Raw genomic sequence first — 22,725 nt, 5'->3', positions numbered from 1 at the left:
ATGGATGTTCATTATATGTTGGTAAGTGAAAACCAACTTACCAAGTTTTAAAACCACTATCTACAGTGTTTCTTATATTTAAATCTGGAATCAGTTGTCCTGTTTCTTCCTTGAATGCATATTTTAGTTAAATACATTCAAGAAAGACTCAATATATGCTTGTTATATCATCTAGAGGCTGATAAAAGCTTTGGGACAGAAAGGACTGTAATGGCAATGCTCAGTTAATATGGGTACACTTTTTCTCCTCTCACTGCTTCGACCACCTTTCTTTTACAAAATAAGAAGAAACACAGTTCGGATGCATACCCATCTGTCTTTGTCATTTTTTATGTCAATACGGTATGAATAAAATATTTTACGTTGTCTTTTAGAGTTACCGTAACATGATGCTTTTAGAACATATATAAGACAAGTGCTTAGCTTGAAAGTATTTTTACATTCCAAAAATGGTATTTATGATTATGCTTGAATAAAATTGTTTACTATGTTGGAAGAGAGCATACAAATAACACATTGGGAAATCAATTTTAAAACTTTGAAGTTAATCTTTTTTCCCCCTTCTTTATAGGACTTATTCTACTAGAAACAAGATGGCTGAACTCAATACTCATGTGAATGTCAAGGAGAAGGTAAGATAAAGTTGAATGTAGGCTTGCAGAAACTCCAAGTTGGATAATATAGTCTGTAGCTGGTAAAACTTCAATTTACATGGAAGAAGGGAAGAATGGTTTGGGGATATAAATAGTAAGTTTGACACATTCAACAGAAACCATTCAGCAGAATCATAAGTAGCATTTACTGAATGTGTATTAAGCATATTAATTTATTTTCTCATTTAAGCTTGACCATAACCCCATAAAGTTAATACTATTGTTATGTCCATTTTATAGAGGAGAGAATGAGACACAGAAGTAATTTGTCTAAATTCACATAGGTTGTAAGCAACAGAGCTGGGATTTGAACCTGGCAGTGCCATTAACAGTTCATACTCTTAACCATAATGCAGGTTGCATCTAAGAGCTAGAAGATTACGTTACATCTTCAGAAATGGTCTCACATGAAGGTGCCCGAAGCCTCACCTAGTGGTCATGCTGTGTAGCCTTTAAAGTTTCTTTCAACACTGAGTGAGAGTTCATGACTCTGAAAATCGCCTCTTCTCATTTATTGAAGGTTGATTACATTTCAGAGTCCTTCCAAGTCTTGTCCTCTTCTGTGAACTGTCCTCCACGTAGGTTGGCAATCCCTCACTTGCTACATGTGCTACCTTGCACTGTTAGTTCTAAGTGATCATAAACCATAGACCATATGAGACCATGGAGATAAATCTGCCCAGCCCCGTCATCTGGCTGCAGGGCACTGAGGCCTCAGAAGAGATTCGCCCCTGGGCACACAGTGGAGTGGGACAGCCTGGACTGGACCTCTCTCCACCCTCCCCGTGGTCACTTCCCACCTGACAGCCTGGACTGGATCTCTCTCCACCCTCCCGTGGTCACTTCCCACCTCCACTAGTCCATAAACTACTTAAGGGCTGCAGTTTGTCTTTCATCACTCTGTATCCCCACAGCTCCTAAAGCACAGAGTGAAGGATGAAGGAGGCAACATTTATGGAGTTCTTACTATTTTTTTCTTTTATTTAGCAAAAATATAACAGACCTCTACTCTGTGCCAGACTCCGCCCTAGATGCTGGGATATGGCACCGAACATGTAGATGAGATCTCTGCTCGCACAGAGCTCGCTTTTCTGGAGGGGGGGAAAGGGGACAGAGAATAAACACAAAAACATCTAGATATCCACAGTCATTTCAGATGGTGGTAACTACCATGAGGAAAGTAGAGTTGTATGGGGAGGTGGCCATTTTACATGGAACGGTTGGTCCAGGCAGCCCTCTTGGAAGAGGTGATAGTTAAACTGAGATAAAGTCAACAGGACAAGTGTCGAGGGTAGGGCATACCAGGTAGAAAAGCAAAAGCAGATGGCCCAGGTGGACTAACTGAATGTGTTTGAAGAGCAAGTTGTCAATGTGGCCACAGTGCGGTCGGCAGGAGGGATGGTGAGACGAGATGAAATCAGAAAGTGAGGCAGGAGCCAGTGTGGTAGAATATTGGCTCTTCATCTGTGTTCCTGGACCGCTAATGGGTCTGTGGGTAGAATTCAGGGTTCCATGAACTTGGGTATGAAAAAGTACATTTTCATCTTCACTAACACCTAACTGAAATCTAGCACTTCCTTCAGTCATGAGTGTAGGCATAGGAAAAAAGAGCCACAGCAGGGCAGGCGTACCTGAGGCTTTCACAGCTGGAAATCACCGCCATCTTCATGTCCAATTACATGTGTAGCAGACCTCCTGAATAGGGTTTGTTCATCACGACTTCAAAATTACTGTAGCTGTAGAACCTGCACTTTATTGTTTTATTTGATGTTGACGGAGAAGCACATTTATTACTGTAGCATAAATTTGGGGTTTTTTTTCCCATTAAATTTAACTTTATTTCAGTAGGAGTGGTTTCCTGTGTAATCCAAATGTATTTTATTTCATGAATTTTAAGACACTATTCTTAGAAGGACGCCATAGGCTTCACCAGAGTGCCAGAGCGGGTTTAGAGCCTGAGACCAGCCATGAGGGGCTTTCTTCGAGGACAGAAGTGGCTGTTGAAAGGTTATAGTAGAAGCATGACGTGGAGTGGTATTATTTTCAAAAGCTCACCCTGGCTCTGTCAATTACTGAGCTTCATATTTTCTTAAATCTTCATATTAAATACGGTATTTTTCGCTCCATAAGACACACCTGACCATAAGACACATGTAGGCTTTTAAGGAGGAAAATAAGAAAAAAAATATTCTGAACCAAATGATGTGTTAAGGTATTTAATAAAATGCCGTATTTTTCGCTCCATAAGACACACAGGCATTTTCCCCTGCACTTTGGGGGGGGAGGTGTCTTATGGAGCAAAAAATACAGTAGCTTTCCTGTTTGGTGAGAACACAGAGGCTTGAGGTAAAAGTAAACTCAGAACAAACCTGTTACCCAAGTCTCTGTGGACACGTTCAAAAGCAACTCCCACCAACATACAATTTAAACTTTGGAGTTTTATGTGTTATCTTAAAAATTGATACACATTTTGAATCCATTATATTTCATGATATATCCAATATATTATTTTAATACCAAACTGTTTTTACTTATTGACCATTGAGCACACAGCAGCAGAAAGATGCCCCCTTTAGCCTGACCTGTGGTGGCACAGTGGATAAAGGGTTGTCCTGGAACGCTGAGGTCGCCTGTTTGAAACCCTGGGCTTGCCTGGTCAAGACACATATGGGAGTTGATGCTTCTTGCTCCTCCCTCCTTCTTTCTCTCTCTCTCCCCCCCTCTCTTTTTCGCTCTTCCTCTCTAAAATAAATAAATAAAGTCTTTAAAGAAAAAGAAAGATGCCCCTTTTATATTGTGACTTCATACTTTTCCTGACTCACAGTCATATACTCAAGGGAGACGATATTCTCCCCAGTTTGAGAAACTGGGCCCAGCATCTCAGTGCTGACCAAAGATTGACCCCTTTCCAAATATCTGGTGATGGATGGGTTGAACAGCTTCTAAAGTTGGGCTGTAGGGAGGGAAAGCACTTGAAACAATCAGAGTCTTAGCAATTGATTCCCTGCAAATTATAACTATTGGACAGACAATATGATGGTCTCAGCAGTCAAAGATAGAGTGTTTTTTTCCAAATAAAGGTGGCAGCAAGCCAATAAGGAGAAGATGGCTGATCAATCAACACACACCACAGAGATTCAGGGTAAACACTCCATGCACTGGCTGGAGGCCCCACATTATCCACCTGTCATGGTCAATGTCATATATGCATATGAAGAGTAACAAGAGGTGGAGTTCTTGCTATCCCACTTCAGTCACTTATCAAAATGTTGGCATTATTTTGAAAGAAGGTGATATTTAAGTTGTAAATATTATCAATCCACATGACAATGGAAGTAGAGCTCCTCTAACTCAATTAGTAAATTCCATCTTCCTATGTCAAAAGGTTAATAGATTTCTCAACTCAATAAAATAAATCATAATAAAACAACTGAAAATTCTGATCATCTATAATTTTACATTGATTTATTTCAGGACTTTTATTTCCTTTAGTTATTAGCTTTTCTGGCCTTTTTATGATTAGTTTGTTTCTCAATCTGTCACACAGAGCAATGACATTTTAGTGCTGAAAAGTAAGAAGAATAACAACTGTTATATCTTAAATTATAAATTCTAAGCTTTTAGAGACCAAGAACAATAGTGTTCTTATAGACTATCTAGTTGAGTGCTATGGGGAGTTAAATATTCAATGAGAGCCTTACAGTGAAATTAACTCATCAGTATCGCTAGTGGGTCCACTACAGGGTGAACTGAAAAGGAGTAGGTGTTGTGATGAGGAAGTAATTTCTGGCCTCAGGCAGATTTTAATTCACAGGAGGAATCAATAACTTGAGGTTTAACACCCAAGACAACAGAAACTGACAGTTGATACCCTATGACTGTTTTATTTTAAAATATCTTTATATTACTGGATTATAACTGTAAGGATTTAAATTAGAAATATTGTTGGAGTCCAAGTGTAGTCTAGTAGCCAGGCTCTAGTTAGCGTGCCCTGTGTGCTCAGTCCCCTGTGCTCTGACCCCCATCTACGTTTACACCTTTATCTGTTGCCACTTCGCCGCAGACCTGCAGTAGCCATCCTGACCTTGAAGCTTTCGGCCTCCAGGACGTGGGAGAGGCAGTTTTCTCCATCCGGGACACCCAGGCTGTCCTCTGCAGAGACCTAGCCCTCACTCACCTCCCCTTTATGAACCTGTCATCATCTCCTTTCTCCTTCCTCGTGCTTCCCCTGAATTATTTGTACTTCTGTTCTCCTTTTTGCTTCAGTCAGTGGGGTTTTCTGCATTCTGCATGCAGCCATTACTCCTTGTACTGTGATTGTTTGTTGTCTGTCTCCTCAGGTGCTCCGTGGGGGCAGGACCTGGGCCATCTACCTAGGTAACCCCCAGTTAGAATCAGGTAAATGAAATGGATAAAACAGATGAATAAACATGCCTGATTGATGCATTTCCCATTCACGGTATTTTGCAAAATCTCAAGCCTTCTTGAAAACTGAAATATAGGTTAATGGAAATGTCCTCTCATTTTAGGGCTCTCTTTGCTTTTAAATAAAGCAAGTTTTAAATTGCTTATAGAAACAGGAACTAAGATTACTTAGGTGATTCTGCCCAAAAGCAGCATGTTTATGAGATACTTATCAAATATAAGTGATCTCAGATAGATTTCACCATAATGAGTGATGTCTTTTGATGAGTAACTAGTCTTTCCCACTTTTACAAAAAGTTAAAGGGAAAAAAGGGAAGAGGAAAGGGATGTAGGGAAGAAGGAAGAAAAAGAAACAGAGAAAAAAAGGAAAGGAAAGAAAAAAGAAATCACCACATCTCATTTTGTTAAGGAGAGATACCAGAACAGAATCTTTGGGCTAATGAGGGATCTTCTTTTTAGGGCATACTCACTTTTACAGCTCTCTACTAAGTGACACATTTTTAAAGGAATTCAATGTTAGAAAACCATAGAGGAGCTGAGGACTCAGTAGTGACTATTTCATTATTTCTCATATGAAACAGTAGGGTACCGAGCCAAATTGATTTATAAAATTTTAGGTGTAATTTTCAACTGAATAAGAATGGATTATTAGAACTAGCATAGACGAAATAAAATGTTTGGTTATTTTCATGCATTGTTACAAATCAATTTAAATACAACACAATTCGGGAATAAAATTGGGTGATGGAAAGTAAAGGAGATCTTTATATGTAAAATGGGGTTAATATTTCTGAGTGTCTAGCTATGGACTGAGAACTAGTCCCTAAATCACCTTAGGGAACCCTATACAATTAGGAAGTGAGCTCCAGTGAAGTAAGGTCGAGAAAAAAGTATGGAGTTAGGAGACAGAAGCAGAGGTTAGCAGTTCCCCAGGTACTAGTCGAGAGGCCTGGTATAAGTCACTTAACTTCTATGGACCTCAGCTTCCTGCTCTGTAGACTGAATGTGATAATAACAGCTACTTAACAAAGTCAGCAAATACAGTCATAAATGTGGAGCTGCTTTACGAACTCTTAATCATATAATCTGTAAAGGATCTTGGGGAACTCATCTGTTTATTTTATAATTTAAAAAATGGAAAAGAATCTCTAGGTAACGTTTTTGTTTGGAACTCAAAATATAAATTCACAGAGAACTGAGAGTAGAAAGAAAACAAAAGTCCAAAGAGGAAAAAGAGCATGAAACAGGACCTGATTTCTTCAAACTTTGATAGCTATTGCTGAGCCGCATGACAAATAAGTGAGACTAGAAAATGGGAGGCTACGGAAATGAGGACTAGCTCAGTCTGTCCTTGCTGAGCGGTGCCACTTACTGTGAATAGCTTTTAGAGCTGTTAACGTTACAGAGGTAAATTGGGTTGTAAATAATAATCATAGAGAGTCATTGAAATAATGGAGGAGGAATAGAAAAGGAGAGAAGAGCCTCTTGTCCACAGTGGGAACAGAGAGGGGTCATCTCAACATTTCTGCCAATGACTGAGATTGACTCTGCGTCCTAGTCTGTCCACAACAGATGAGCATATGTCCCATTTTATTCTTTTCCTGTAACTGCCTTGATCTATTTTACAAAGTACTGAAATATAGCTGAAGTCTTTATGTGGGGTGGAGTACAGTCAGAAAAACCCAAGCATGTGATTAAAGAGATTTTAGCAGGATCAGAGAAAGTACAGAAGAAACCTGTAATCATACCCCTTTAAGATACTATCTTTGCCTGACCTGTGGTGGCGCAGTGGATAAAGCGTTGACCTGGAACGCTGAGATCACCAGTTAAAAACCCTGGGCTTCCCTGGTCAAGGCATATATGGGAGTTGATGCTTCCTGCTCCTACCCTCCCTTCTCTTTCTCTCTCTCTCTCTCCCTCTCCCCTCTCTAAAATGAATAAATAAAATCTTTTAAAAAATTAAATAAATATTAACTCTTGTTTCATAGAGAACTTATTCCATGGGACTTGGCACAAGTTTTAATGATATGCAGTTGTTTTAAGGACCAAACCATGCAGCTTTGGGGGGCACATCTTAATTCCGTAGGGGTGTATAAGCCAATGTAGCCCAATCCTTAAGTTCAAACAGCAAGACCACAAAGTCACTCCTACAGCTTTCAGGTTTCACTACGGACAGGTTCTTGCCATCATTTTCTCATAGGAAAGTGTTATTAAATTTTCCTTTTAAAGAAAGGAGAGACAGTTGACGATAGTTATTGCCTAATGCTTATGTACAGAACTGGCTGTTGTTGTTGCTTGGCAACTCGAAGAGATTTGATAAGGGGTCTAAAAGAACTGAATGAATAAATGGAAATGTCAGCATCAGTTTCAGGGGATAAGAAGAAATTTGCTATTGCAGGATTAGCATCACCTTGCTTTTTTTTGAAGCTAGACGATTCAAGTTCCCAGTGTTTCCGTTCTGCTTCTCCTGCCCTCTCTTTTTTCTAGCCTTTCACTGCAGCCCCTTTTGCACTGTGGCTGAGAGGTATACATAAGATAAATGATTAATGCTAAAGAATACAAGAGCATGTCTAAAATGCAAACCTTTGGCAGCAGGAAAAAAGTTACCTCTGTTGGCAATCCCTTGGAATTTATGGGTATTTTACCAATTTTCTAGTTACTTCTCACAATGATCTTTCATACTAAATTTTCCAATTTTTATAGATAAAAATATGACAAGATTGTGTAATGGGTTCTTTTGTGACCTTGAGCACTAAAAATCTGTCCAGAAAGAGTAGATAGCTAAACTGATTAATTCAGCATTTAAAGGTGTACTGCTTGTATTATTATTACTAAAACCACTTTTTCTCTTTGAGTAATTTCTCTACCACTTGATTATAAGCACAAATGGACTTTTTAATTTATTTGTGTACTTAATAGCTCCTATAATAGTATTATCATTAGAATTGATGCCCCTAAATATTTGTTAAGCAATATTTAGTTAAATGATTGAGCCAATGTTTTATAATGCTGGTTCTCAGCTGTTAGCAAGATGGGAAGAGAAAATGGAGCATTCCTTCTTGGTTTGGGACAAGCATTAGAATGTCAGTGGAGGAGAGACAGCAGGAATGAGAAAAGGCTGATTTGTGCTCAGGTGAATCTTGCAAGAAACAGATGCTAAGATGGGGTTAGATGAGCCACAGACTCCGGGAGAGGGAGGGTGAGCAGGTGAATGCTTATAAAAAAAGAAGTGAAAGGAAGGAGGCATAGCACACAGGGAGAGTCTACAGACCTCCGTGCAGGTCTTACCTCTTTGAACGAAGAGGGAGAAGAGAGGGAAATTGGGTAGGCAATCTCAACTTGCAGCGTGGTTCTCAGGAACTTCCTGCAGGCTGACGGGAGCCCGTGGGCCAGAGTTGCCCACTGGGGTCTCCCGTGTCCCTGAGAAAGGAGCTTTCACTAGTACCCCACTATCTCAGGTGTTGACTGGGAGCAGTCTGGGGGAGTGTGGTGTGGGTACCAAGGCGCTGGTGGGCGGTCAGCCACTATGCTTTCCACAGTGGGCAGTTTCCAGAGCCACCACAATGTTTGAGAGTGTAACAGAACACCACATTTAGAAAGGAAATTGAAATACCAATTTGAGAATTCAAACATGTAAGAGAAAAGCCTGTGACTTATGTGTTTATTGAAAAGAATTAATAAAATGTTTGAGAACCACTCTTCTAAAGTAATTAGTCAGTTAAAATACACACTCTAGAATTTCCCTCCCCTTGGTAAGCCGAGTCGTACCGCCCGCCACTAGTATAGGGAGTCTCCCCAGCTTCTGGGCCAACGATGATTTAGTAGTCTCATTTTCTAATTAACAAAGGGACGGGTTAATTCTGATGGAAAACAGTGTGTCCTTTGGTACATTGTGTAACCTCTCTGGGCTTCAATTTTCTTATCGGGCAAAGGAAGGAATTCATAAAGAAGAACTCCAAACCCCCTTCCAACTCTGAAGTTAAGTGAGTCGGTGATCTTTCCCACTGCACAGGTGCCTGCGAGACCAGAGAAGGGGGCTGGGCCACCGGCCGCCTTAGTCCTGATACAAAAGCCGCCTCCGTTTTAGTGTAGGGCTAACCTCTCATACTCATTTCCTGTAATAATAAAGCAAGCTGACAAAACCATCTCTGAGGTCCTCCTGCCGTTCACTGATACGGCATTTCTGTTGCCGTCCTGTCTACGGACCCTTCAGAACTTCGCCTCTCAGTCCTTGAAGATAATTATCAGTAAAAATGTATTGAAGCCTGACCTGTGGTGGCGCAGTGGATAAAGCATCGACCTGGAAATGCTGAGGTCGCCGGTTCAAAACCCTGGGCTTGCCTGGTCAAGGCACATATGGGAGTTGATGCTTCCAGCTCCTCCTCCCCTTCTCTGTCTCTCTGTCTCTCTCTCTGTCTCTCCCTCTCCTCTCTAAAATGAATAAATAAAAATAAATTTTAAAAAAATGTATTGAAATGATGACTGGGGATCATTTACATAACTTAATTCATCTCTTATCATGGTAAGAATATTAACATGAGATTTACTCGCTTTAAGTATACCCCCCAACACAGTATTAATCATAGGCACAAATTGTACAGCAGACCTCTAAAACTTAAAGCATCGTGCGTAACAGACTTTATACCAGTCTGACAGGCACTCCCCGTGACTTGCTCCTCTCAGTCCCTGGCAACCACCGTTCTTACTATCTGCTTCCATAAATTGACCATTTTAGGTACCTTGTCGAAGTGGAATCAGGCAGCATTTGTCCTGTGACTGGCTTATCTCACTGAGCATAGCGTCCTCAAGTTTTGTCCCTGTTGTTGCATATGACAGGATTCTTCTTTTCTTAGGGCTGAATAATATTCCATTGTCTGTGTATACCACACTTTCTTTAGCAACTTATCCTTCGATGGACATTTGTTCATGTTTTTTGGATTGGCTCAAACTGGAATTTTAGCTGCTTAACTGAAGCTGAACGCACAAGCTAGCTCTAACTCTTTTTACTGCCTTCAGAGGAAAAGCAAGTGCGTATACTGGGAAAAGCATTGGGAAAATGAGATCTGGTCAGTCAGATGATCTTTTTTATTGTGTTTAAACCAGCATGCCTTTTTAAAATTGGTAACTTCGTTTAAAATAAAAAATTGGTATCGGGTAAACAAACACTCCCCCCAAAGAGAGAGTGCGCCCCTCATTTCTGTGGTATTCAGATGGTCTCCTTCTTTCACGCCACAGTGACGAAATATCCAAAGTTGATATAATTTAGAGGTTAATTTAACTCTTTTATTCTGGTATTGACTAAAGGGTAATAAACTCCTTTACTCTTGTATTGATTAAAGGGTATTAGTGACTTACACTTTCATGATACTCTTTAGCTGAAAAATTCTGTGAATGAATGAGAAAAACAAGCCACAGGGAGAGTGGATGTCAATAAATTACTTTTACCCCCATGTAAGTTGAGACCTTAAATTCCAAAGAAAAGGAGGAAAGGTTTTTAATGAATAGTCTTAAATTAGAAGCAGAAGATAAATGGCAACTATTTTACTTTTCTATTCAGACTATACTATCACAAACAAATGTCTTGTAAAAATAACTTCTCCTTTTTTTGTCTTTACTAATAAATTCAAATACAGATTTCATCAGAGAAAGTAGTTACTAAGTCCCAAATTGTGTGGGTGTAACAGGCTGGCTGAAAACAGACTTCCAATGGCCTCAGGGACTCGTCCTGCCCTAAATTACGTGCAGGTCTAACTAGCAGTTCTGTGAAAATATGAGGAAGAATCAAGCACAATTATAGAAAACGTGCAGGTGGTCACTGAATACTTGCTAGCTAGTTAAATGGGTGAAATGAATTGTGTCTGAAGCCTATCGCTTGTCTCAAAAGAGGTTAGAGGGGCAACTGTTAATAATAGCAACCTTTGGAGATATATACACATGCGTTTGTGTGTGTGTTTGTATCCTACAAGTGTCAGATTGAAGGTAAGGATTCTGATATGAAAACTGTCATGGACTAAGTGACAAGATTTTTAATATGCTTTGGTTATCAGACTGTAATTTTATAGTTTTTTAGATAGAAGGAAAGGTCATTTGAGTATGGATCTCTTGCTCTGCAAGTTAAGTTTTTAGGAATTAAAGAGGTTCTTTGACATTTTTAAGTTATCAATTTTCATTTATTATAACAACTGTAAAATTATTTTTTCTCAAAAGTTTAGTGAATTGACAAAATACAGACTCAATTGATGGAAAGAAATCTAGGTGGTTGCTGTTTTTAACACTTTGAGGAAGATTGTATTTTCCAGGGGCCACATCAGCATCTCCCCCAGTAAGAGTTGGGGTTCGCGCCCCTTCCCTTTAAACTGGGTAGGCTTTTGGAACTGACTGACCAGGGTAGTAGGAAGGAGGTGACCAGTGTGACTTATGAAGCCAGATGATTCAGCTTCTTCCTCACTAGTGGGGACAGTTGTGCTAGAGCTCTGGGCTGCCACACACACACACACACACACACACACACACACACACACACACACACGGTCTGTTCCAAGGCTGCCGCGCTGTGAGGAAGCCCCGCCCAGCCCATGAGGAGAGACCCCGTGGAGAAGACCTGGGACGACCCCAGCTGCCCCAGCGTCCCTCTCCCCTCCCTCCCAGCCCCTCCACCTGTCCGTGCAAGAGACCCCGGGGCAGACCCACTCAGCAGACTCCTCTAGAGTTCTGGACCCACAGAAACATTGAAAATTAATAGGTCGTTGTTTTAAGCCACAAGTTATGGGGTGACTTGTATTTCAGCAGTAGATAAGTGGAATAACCTCTCACAAAGTATAACTGTTCTAAACTAGAACCGACATTTTTGAAATTGTGCATAAATAATGAAAGATGTGGATGAATGGAGAGTGCACTCAGGTAGTTAATAGGTGAGCAGTTATAACTAAAAAGAGGTCTGTCTTATGCCACATCTTTTCCGTCCACACCTTACCTGCCCTTGACTTCCCTTGTATCTCTCAGTCATGGTTATCAATTCTGGGTGCACATTAGAAGCACTAGGAAAACTTAAAAAAAGAAAGTCAGTGTCCTGGCCCAGATTTAATTGTTTGAGGCAGGACCCTGGTCTAGGTATATTTTTAAAACTCACCAGGTTATTCCAGTTTGCAGCCAAGGCTGAGAAGCACTGTTTGATGCTGACAATGCCCAAATCTGTATCCCTGGCTCCAGTGTTGCTGGGACCTGCAGATTCAGAGATTCGGCGGCTTTCCAGATATCTGGGCACGGCTGCTCCCTTCACACACAGTGCCCCGTCGCCTCCACTGCTCCTTTCTCAGGAAATGACACCCCTGTCCACATAAACCCTCAAGCCAGAAACTTGGGGCTCTTCCAGATTCCTTGCCTTCCTTTTCTTTGCATCTAGTTAAACGCAAATCATTCACTTCCGTCCTAATAATTTGTGAGTCATTCTCGACATTGCCCCACCTTGGTCCACCTTCTTTTCCCTGCATGCTGTGTTAGAGTCCTTAAAGGCATCCTGTTGCTCCCTTCCAGGTCATCCGTAGAGAAACCATTGTGTATTCTTGAATATGCAAATATCATACTCCTCTGAGTTAACCCCTTCAATGGCTTGCCCTTAGAATAAGCTCAACATTATAGGACAGCTGGCTGGACCTTGCACACTTTTGCCCCATATCTTTTTGATCCAACTTCATCTGAAATCTTTTTTTTTTTTTTTTTACAGAGACAGAGAGAGAGTCAGAGAGAGGGATAGATAGGGAAAGACAGACAGGAACAGAGAGAGATGAGAAGAATCAATCATCAGTTTTTCGTTGCGACACCTTAGTTGTTCATTGATTGCTTTCTCATATGTGCCTTGTCCGTGGGCCTTCAACAGACCCAGTAACCCCTTGCCCAAGCCAGCTACCTTGGTCTCAAGCTGGTGAGCTTTGCTTAAACCCTGTGCTCAAGCTAGTGACCTTGAGGTCTCGAACCTGAGTCCTCTGCTTCCCAGCCCAATACTCTATCCACTGCGCCACCACCTGGTCAGGCTGAAATCTTTTTCCTTGTAACATTTTATGATGTCCCAACAAGCCTGCAGCTTCATTCTTTTGAATGTGCTTCTAGTCCCTCAGTTCTGTCCATCAGTCGATGTTGTATGCTCTTTCTGGAACCCCCCAGGAACCTCTCCTGTCTTAGTGTTATCCTTCATCCTCGGTTTAAATGAACATCAGCTCTTAAAGGGGGTTTCCTTGACTCTAGATTAGGATAGGTCCTAAATCATCCTTACTTCTCCTCTAACACTCATCAAACGTTGCTCTTTGTCTAGACTATCAACTCTAAAGTAGAGCAGGGATTGTATCTGTCACTGCCTGTAGCTCAGCTTCTAGCATAGTCTGTGCTGTATATACATTGTGACTGAATGAATTGAATGAATGAACAAATGAATGGATTAAAAGACCAATATCAACTCTGGGGGAAGTTCTTATGGCAGTACTTCTGCCTCTATACTTGCTTCTGGCTCGTCCAAACTTCAGATCAACAAGTTGAACAAGATATAAATGTCAACTAACTTTTCACATGATATAAAACTGGAAGGAATCGCTAATCCATTTCCTGTTTTTCGTGGGGAAGAGCAAATATTTAAAAAACAGCTAGAGTGTTGGGTCAGAACCTACAGATTGGAATTTAATAAAGATGAATGCAAAATCCTACCCTTGCATTCTAGTCACTGCACAAGGGTGGGACAGTATACACTTGGAAGTTTGCCCCGTTTAAGGCAGTAATTGAGGTGGCTTCTGAAAGTGCTAGTGCCATCTTAGTTTCCTTTAGTGGATATGTAGGGTCCAGCCAACACAGACAGGTTTCATAGTTCTCTGCTCTGACCCGGCCACCGCTGCCGCATTGTGCTTCTTGGACAGGACCACATTGTAGCAGGATACACTTGGAGGAGGTCAACTCGGGTGGGAAAAGCTTCGGAAGCACAGCTTATGAAAAACTGCTGAAGAGCAAATGTTTGCTACAGAGAATATGGAATTCTGGGGAATACTTTGTTTCCTTGAATAAAGAAAAAGGATGGTTTAAAAAAATTTATACTTACACACCAGAAAGCAGAAGTGGAACCAAGGATTGCGGCATCTAGCATCACCTTTCCGGCCACAGTCTTACCGCATCTCTCGTCCACTCGCTCTCCTTAACATCCGCTCTCTGTTCTCCCGGAATCTCATCCCTTCGCCTCTCCCCAAGCCCCCAGCCCATCGGCCCCGTCACAGACCACAGGTGCCTGCTGCTTCTCAGCCCCCAGACCCTGAGCCCCAGGATCTACCCTATGTTTCTCATGTGTTATAACCTTGGATCATGCCCTTTTTTCTTTTTTCTTTTTTTACATTTTCCTATTGATCTGAGAAAGAGGAAGGGAGGGCAGGGAGAGAGTAAGAGAGAAAGAGAGAGAGAGAGAGAGAAGCAGCAACTCGTTGTTCCACTTAGTTCCATTTAGTTGTACACTCATTGGTTGCTTCTCATGTGTGCCCTGACCAAGGATTGAACTTGCAACCTCGGCAGGCCAGGACAGCGCTCTACCCACTGAGCCACACGGCAAGGCTGGGTTATTCCTTTTCTTTGCTCCTGCTTCTGGCTTATCCAGAATCGCTAGGGAGAGCATGCCAGTTGGCTCCATGGCAGCCCTGCGCTGTCCAGCACTGGGGGACCTCAGTCCCGGCCACCTTCCTTTCAGTCATCCTGGCCACTTCCTATTAGTGTCCCAAAAAGCAGCTCGAAACCCTTTCTGCTTTTTTAGCCCTAAGCAAAATGTAGGACACTCACACAGAGGAAATAGTTTTCTTAAATTTCCTCTTCACAATCTCAAATTTTTATTATCTTTACTGTCCCTTTCCCCCTTTCTCAGAATTCTGAGAATGTCAGAGAACCAACCCCCTACTTTCCAACGCTTGCTTTTTTCATGGAGATACGTGTGTGTGTGTGTGTGTGTGTGTGTGTGTGTGTGTATTTCATTTCTTCTGGGACTTTGTTTCATAATTTATCTACTGTTTTTCTTCTCTTCAAATTCTTCTTGTTGCTGGCCCCTTCCTCAGTCAGTGAAGGTGCTCAGGCACTTTAGGGAGAGTGATGGTGTAATGGTTGTTCACCATGATGGGAGAGAGGAGAAACCAAGCCAGGGGTTCCAGTGAGGAGGCTTCCTCCATAGTCCCGGCGGAAGGCGAGGGCAACCTGTTCTGAGAGGATCCAGTGGGGAGGCTTCCTCCAGAGTCCCGGCGGAAGGCGAGGGGAACCTGTTCTGAAAGAGAGGATCCAGTGAGGAGGCTTCCTCCAGAGTCCCGGCGGAAGGCGAGGGGAACCTGTTCTGAAAGAGAGGATCCAGTGAGGAGGCTTCCTCCAGAGTCCCGGCGGAAGGCGAGGGCAACCTGTTCTGAAAGAGAGGATCCAGTGAGGAGGCTTCCTCCAGAGTCCCGGCGGAAGGCGAGGGCAACCTGTTCTGAAAGAGAGGATCCAGTGAGGAGGCTTCCTCCAGAGTCCCGGCGGAAGGCGAGGGGAACCTGTTCTGAAAGAGAGGATCCAGTGAGGAGGTTCCTCCAGAGTCCCGGCGGAAGGCGAGGGCGACCTGTTCTGAAAGAGAGGATCCAGTGAGGAGGTCCCTCCAGAGACCCTGCGGAAGGCGAGGGCGACCTGTTCTGAAAGAGAGGATCCAGTGAGGAGGTCCCTCCAGAGTCCCGGCGGAAGGCGAGGGCGACCTGTTCTGAAAGAGAGGATCCAGTGAGGAGGTCCCTCCAGAGTCCCGGCGGAAGGCGAGGGCAACCTGTTCTGAAAGAGAGGATCCAGTGAGGAGGTCCCTCCAGAGTCCCGGCGGAAGGCGAGGGCGACCTGTTCTGAAAGAGAGGATCCGGTGAGGAGGTCCCTCCAGAGTCCCGGCGGAAGGCGAGGGCGACCTGTTCTGAAAGAGAGGGTCCAGTGAGGAGGTCCCTCCAGAGTCCCGGCGGAAGGCGAGGGGAACCTGTTCTGAAAGAGAGGATCCAGTGAGGAGGTCCCTCCAGAGACCCTGCGGAAGGCGAGGGCGACCTGTTCTGAAAGAGAGGATCCAGTGAGGAGGTCCCTCCAGAGTCCCGGCGGAAGGCGAGGGCGACCTGTTCTGAAAGAGAGATGGAGAACGGGTCAGGTGCAGAGGGCATTTAGTTGTCAGAGTGACTCTTCAGTTGTTTATGACTTAACCTTATTTTTTTACTGTTCTGTCAGCTCCTTAGGGGCAAAGACTGTCAGATTTGTTTCACTTTCCCTCAGAAAAACTGGCTTGAATGAACAGAATTCCTTCAAAATGTGTGGGGGGGGAGAGAGCTGCCCCCCAGAAGGTATATTTTTTAAAAGAGTATAGTTGACGGGGAAGAGAAAGACATCTTGGTATTCGGAGGAAGAACAGTGGGGACTTGCTCCTCAGAAAGTGGTCCACGGTGCTCGGTTCCCGTTGCTGTAACAAATCGCCTCGGCCGTAGTGGCTTTGAACAACACACTGGTTTTCTTCCAGAGTTCTGCCGTCTGAATCGGTCTTATTGGGCTCAAATCAAGGTGTCAGCAAGGCTACATCCCTTTCTGGAGGCTGTAGGGGACAATTTGTTTTCTCCTGTAGCTCTTCTAGCTTCTAGAAGCTGTCTGCCTTTCTTGGCTCATAGTCCCCTCTCACCTTTAAAGCTAGCAAGAGCTGGTCAAGTCATCACATCACTCTGACTCCCTCTTCCTCCTCCTACTTATAAGGACCCTTGTGGTGACATTAGGTCCACTGAGATAATCCAGGATAATTTCCCATCTCTAGATCAGCTGATTAATAACCTCCTTCACTCTCTCTGCAACCTTAACTCGCCGTGTTACTGAACATAGTCACAGGTTCTGGAGATTAGGGCATAGACGTCTTTGGGGAGTTATTATTCTGCCTGCCACGTCCTTGGACAGACTGCATCTACACTACCTGGTTGCTTGTTAGAGATGCGGAGTATCGAGCTCCACCCCGAGCTTCTGAATCGGAATCTGCATTTTAATCAGCCCCCCACCCCCAGTGATTTGAATATACTTTAAAATTTGAGAATCTACACCTAGACTATCTCTAAGTCCTACTTTAAACTTCACACAATTCTATGAAAACTGCATTTCCCCCCTACCTTCAAATCTTCATTATTCCTTCTAATCCTGTTTCCTGACCAAAAAAAAAAAAAGTTAATTTTGATTTGTACCCCTGGTGTTAATTCCCCAAAAGTCAGCCAAGTAGAACATGACAACAGCTGATGCATAATTTTTGGCTGGCAGAAAGTAGATGCCGGGAAAGGCAATTAAATTAGAGAATTATCCGTGATGCAAAGGTACTGGTCTGCAAAGAGTATTTTCTTCCCCAAGAAGATTCACCGGAGAACTGCCTTCATTAGTGTGAAGATAATATTAGTGGCCCAGCAAGTGAAGCAAAACGTACACAGATGAGCTGTTTCTAAGGCATCTCTGAATGGCTCAGCCTTTGAGAAATGTGACCAACGCTGATTATAAAATTCCTTTCAAAATTGCAGAAACAGCAAACCCATAAATAACTCCGGTTCTCACCGGTGCGAAAAGGAAGCTACTGGCTGTTTGATTGCTGTCCTTATTGCAGGGGATAAGATTAAGCTCAACTCCAAGACTATAAGCTCCTCAAGGCTAGGACCGTATTTGGTGTGTGGGACCTAGGAGGCGCTCCACACAGTTTGGGTTTGAGTACTTCTTAATACTGTGTAATACTTTATGCTGACTCCTGAGATGCTCTGGAAAAAAAAGTGAATGACTGAAATTGGAATATTTTGGTGACCATCATATTAGACTTTCTGCTGCTTTTTGTTCATTCAGTTCTTCATTCATTTATTCAACACACATTTATGAATCATCTACTGAGTGTCACCCTTTGTTCCAGGCCCCGTAGATATAAAGATACGGCCCCTATTACTCAAGAACTCACATCCCAGTGGGGCAAAGAGTCATATGAGAAAATAATTTCGGCAATATGAGTGATAGAAGAGGTGTGAGCCTGGCTCACGGACCTCTCTTCTCTCACCTGTCGTTTACATGCTAATTGAATTTATCTTTAAAATTGTCCACTTCTCCCCTTTGCCAACTGGAATAATTATTTGGCTTTATTATTTTTGTTTTTAGCCCTAGCTACTAATGTTGCCTTGAGGCACTCGCTTCTTGTTCTAGAAAATGAAAACTTCTCAAACTAGTGTAAATAAAAAAAGAGGTTATGTTAAAGGTCTGATAGGGTCTCATGGGACTTCAGGGAAAGTTAAAGCAGGAAAGGCAGAAAGTGAGGCAGCCCAAAATGCCTCTGTCGTGCCCCTTTGTGTTGAATAACAGAACCCCACCGGGGAGGATCTGTTTAGCCCACTTGGTCTTTTCAGCCAGGCTGCTTCCTGACCACTGTGATCACTGTCACTGTCTTCGATTGCCCTCTTCATATCACTCACTTGGCATGAGTTGCAGTTATTATTTTTGAAATGTATATGTTTATGTGTTTTCCTCTCTTTCTATGATAAAGCTGTATCTGTTTTGTTACTGTTTTATCTAACCATTTGTACAGTGCCTGATTATAGAAAGCATTTAGTGGATAAATAAATGGAAGAATGAGAGGGAGGGGAAAAGCATGTATTGTTTGTCTCCCTACAGATGGGCTTCCTTATGGCACTAGTCAGTTTGCAGGAGACGGGGGCAGGGGGTTGAGGAGAGCTTTGGGGCCACTGACCACTCGCCGAAGCTGTGGAGGAAGGTTCTTAAGAAGGGAGGTGGACAGGGTCAATCTCCCCCAAATAAGTCTTGGCTAACATACTAGCCACGCGTTCTTTCCATTGCAAAGACATGCCCCCCTTTATGCCTAGAGAGAGCCTTTTCCTTCGTGGCCCAGTGTAAATGGGCCCACCCTTTTTGTTTTGAAGGTTATTAAGCAGCAAATATAGGCCAAATTCTATATCAGACACATTCATTTATCATCTCTTTTCATTTTTACAGAGATTCTAGCAAGTGATATCCTCATTTTTACAGTTACAAACCAAGTTTCAGCGATCTAAGCAGTTCATCTGAGGTCACAAAGCTGGCACGTAGCAGAGCCAAGATTAGAACATAAGTGTATGTAGTTTCAAAGCTCCTCCCATGACATTTGACCGTCTCCTCGCTCAAGTCTGCGCCCCTGCACGGGCAGACTGCACGGCTCCCTTCTCCGCAGTGCTGGTACACACCGCCCGCGGGTGCAGGCGTTCTGGCTCCGGCAGCACACCGTCCTCCCTAGCCGAGGAACTGTATCTGGCTCCCCTTTATGTCCTCAGTACTTGTCACTTAACAGGAGCCCAGCCAATATCTGTCTGCTGGGTGGAACTTTGGAAGGATAGGCATTTACTGTACCATTTCATATTTTTAAAACTCAGCAAAATACCATGTGTACCTTATAACAAATGTAAAGTTATTGAGTCTTATAAATATTTATTTCATCTCTCATTGAAATTTAAAGGACGTGTGTATTCGTCCTAGCTACATAATGATTAGGTCACATCACAATCAACTGAGACTCACCCTCTGTTGTTGTGTGGATGGTAAATGGTGAGTCATAGAAGGGTCTAGAAATGCTGGAGGAATATCCCTTTGACTCAAAACAGCAGCCGGGCATACCTACACATTGACATTCTCATTTAACTTATTAAATACCTATGACATGTACACAGATGCTGTGGGTGTAAACTAACAGGTGCTAAGTGTTAAGAGATACCCACTGTTGAGGGCGATGGGAATTGAAAGGAGGCAGGGAAGACTTCTGGTAGGAATGATGGAGAGCTTTATGGAACCCATTGCATTTCAGCTAGAATGTTAGGTTCGGACAGACAGACACAGCTCAGGTCAAAGGCAAAACCCACAGAGCTGGGGGCGGGAGGCCAATATGGGCTTGTGCTCGCCCATAAAGGGCAGAGCAAGAGAGGCGCTCAGAAAAGCAACTGGAGCCCATTGCTGATAGCCTTGAATGCCAGGTTGTGGAGACCTTCTCCTTAGAAAGGAAATGGTAAAGTGGCCACAGTCACACTTTAGGAAGAGCGGTCTGGCAGCAACCTCAGAACAAATTTGCAGGGGAGAGCCTGGAAGCAGAGAGAGTGGTTATTTTTTGTTTAGTTGATCATACTGGGCCTTTACTGATCACACGGCTGTGTAGGCGGACTGTACACTTCTGTCAGAACCATTTTTGATACTCAGACATAGGCTAAGTGACTCATCAGTAAGGCAAGAGGAATTTCTAAGGAGTCATCACAGACAGGCTCAAAAACTGCACAGTGTGAATGCAGAAACCTGTTAACGGCACTCAGACCAGGCGACTCAGGTACAGAGGGAGGTCTGTGTAGGAAGCTGAAATCAAACAGCTTGTGAAAGCCACACTGCTTCCTCTGCTTAGTGTGGGCGAAATGCCAGCGGGGCGGGCCTGATGCAGAATGGGGCGAAACCTGCCAAGCCAGATTAGGAAGCCCCAGAGAGAGGAGGGAAGGGGAGATCAAAACAACTTTTGAGGTGCAAAAGGCAGATTTCTCAAAAGCAAATTGAATTTACCAAACCAGATTGAATATAAAAGCAAAGCAGGGGAAAGGGGATGTGGGAAAAGTAAGGCAGTTACTTAATGAACTGCTCACTGTGGGGGTGTCTTAATGGTCACCCCACAGCTCGCACTGCTGCCTGGCGGGCCCTCCTGGACTGCTCTGTTTATGGCGTGAGAACCCATGAGGGGTGCAGCAGGCACTGCTTGGGCTGTGGCAAGGAAGGAAGGGCTCTGTATCCGAAACAGCTCCAAGAAACAGCCTCTGCAGAACAGTCACTGCAGGCGTGGATTTTATGACTTCCCCGTATGCAAACTACCATTAGTCACGCATTGATTGATCCATTCCTCCAGGAGCTTCATTTCCAAACCCAAAGGCAGCCTTTTAGCACAACCCCACTATAACACTGCCTTTGTTATCCCTTCTTTACATTTAAAGCTATAGTATACTTCATAGTGAGGTCTTTTTTTTTTTTTTTTAAGATTTAAATGTTTAAACCCCTTAAGACTCAGGCTGCATCATGAATAGTGACACTGAGGTTCCTGTGTTTTTATGTGCACACACGAGAGCACACGATTTTACCGTGTTTCTCAAAGACATTTTCATAGGAAAATAAATGTAGTGAATATAAATAAGAAGGTGGGGAAACAATACTACGCCCTTCACATCAGCTAAGTTCTGTGATTAAAGCAGAAACTGCCTGGCCTAGAAATTCACTAGAATTCAGCATTACTTTGGAATATCTAAGTATAAGCAGAAACTATTTTTTGCCCCTTTTCGCTCATTTTTTTAAACTTGCTATTATTTCTGTCTTAATTAAATATCTTTAACTGGGAATTGTATGCAACATTCATAGTTAGATTTGATATCAGAATTTGGTTATTAACAATTTTTTAAGGATATGTTCAGAGCCAAGATATATATAAAATGACAAAATAGATGTTTACTCTATCTGACCATGGTTGTATTTTATTACAGAGGGATAGGCAAGAATAGTATAAATGTCTAAAAAGGAAGTGTTTCTATGAGCTATGGTTTATACTGTGTTGTTGTAACATGATACAGTATATTATGTTTTGCAGAGAAGAGACTGAAAACAGGTAGAACAGTTAGTTTATGTTTATTCTGTAATTCTGGGTGGATCTTGACTGGTCATACAACTGATTAGGTGGGGGGTTGTGGGTATACCTGCCTTCCCCGCACAGTAAAAAAAATTTGAGTGTAACTTTTGACTCCCCCAAAACTTAACTATTAATAGTTTACTCTTGACTGGAAGCAAATAACATAAATAATTAAAACATTTTTTTATGTCATCTATTTTATCCTGTATTTTTATTATAAGCTAGATAAAAGAAACTGAATAAGAAAATTATATGAAAGAAAAAATACAATTACAATATTTATTTAGAAAAATCCAAGTATAAGTGGACCTACACAGTTCAAACCCAGGTATAATGTAGCTAATGTAATTAATAACTAAGCATTGTATTATTTAGAATGGCTGATGTGGTAATAATGCTAGTAATTATTAAGAAATTTTATATAATACTAACTATATTGGCTTAAAGTGCTAGACTTTTATCTTTAAAAAACTACATTAGAGGGATAACAATGTTTATGCATAACTCCAGTGCACTGGCAAATACTAGGTTGTTGTACTTATTGTTGGACACAGGCTATTAATGATTTTTCTGAGTTGGATGCAGGTGTTTTTGTTCAGAGAGCCTGGAATGATCTGTGGTGGCACAGTGGATAAAGCATTGGCCTGGAACACTGAGGTCACTGGTTCAAAACCCTGGGCTTGCCTGGTCAAGGCACATATGGGACTTAATGCTTCCTGCTCCTCCTCCCCTTCTCTTTCTCTTTTTCTCCCTCTCATCTCTAAAATGAATAAATAAAGTCTTAAGAAAATTTAAAGAAAACAAGAGAGAGAGAGTGAGAGAAATGGGAAGATACTGGGCAAGGGGTGAAAACTTTTCAGTTATAAGATTTAACAAGTTCTGGAAATCTAATGTACAGCATGATGATTGTAGCTAATACTATTGTATCATGAGCTTGAAAGTTGTTGAGAGTAGATCTTAAATGTC

The 22,725-nt window shown here is 42.4% G+C and overlaps 1 protein-coding gene across 6 annotated transcripts in view; it reads left to right on the top strand.

Moving 5' to 3' along the window:
• Positions 1-22,725, top strand: part of SPATS2L (spermatogenesis associated serine rich 2 like) — a 179,857-nt gene that overhangs the window by 89,166 nt on the left and 67,966 nt on the right. For all 6 annotated transcript variants that reach the window (XM_066280796.1, XM_066280800.1, XM_066280799.1 and 3 more), the window contains one exon: positions 572-632. In XM_066280796.1, the coding sequence (XP_066136893.1) occupies positions 594-632 (39 nt within the window). In that variant the 5' untranslated portion in view covers positions 572-593. The remainder of the gene's footprint in view (positions 1-571; positions 633-22,725) is intronic.

Source organism: Saccopteryx bilineata, chromosome 5, assembly GCF_036850765.1.
Source record: "Saccopteryx bilineata isolate mSacBil1 chromosome 5, mSacBil1_pri_phased_curated, whole genome shotgun sequence".
In the NCBI taxonomy this organism is placed as follows: domain Eukaryota; kingdom Metazoa; phylum Chordata; class Mammalia; order Chiroptera; family Emballonuridae; genus Saccopteryx; species Saccopteryx bilineata.
The sequence above is the reverse complement of the archived record's forward strand: the minus strand, read 5'-3'. Positions and strand labels throughout refer to the sequence as shown.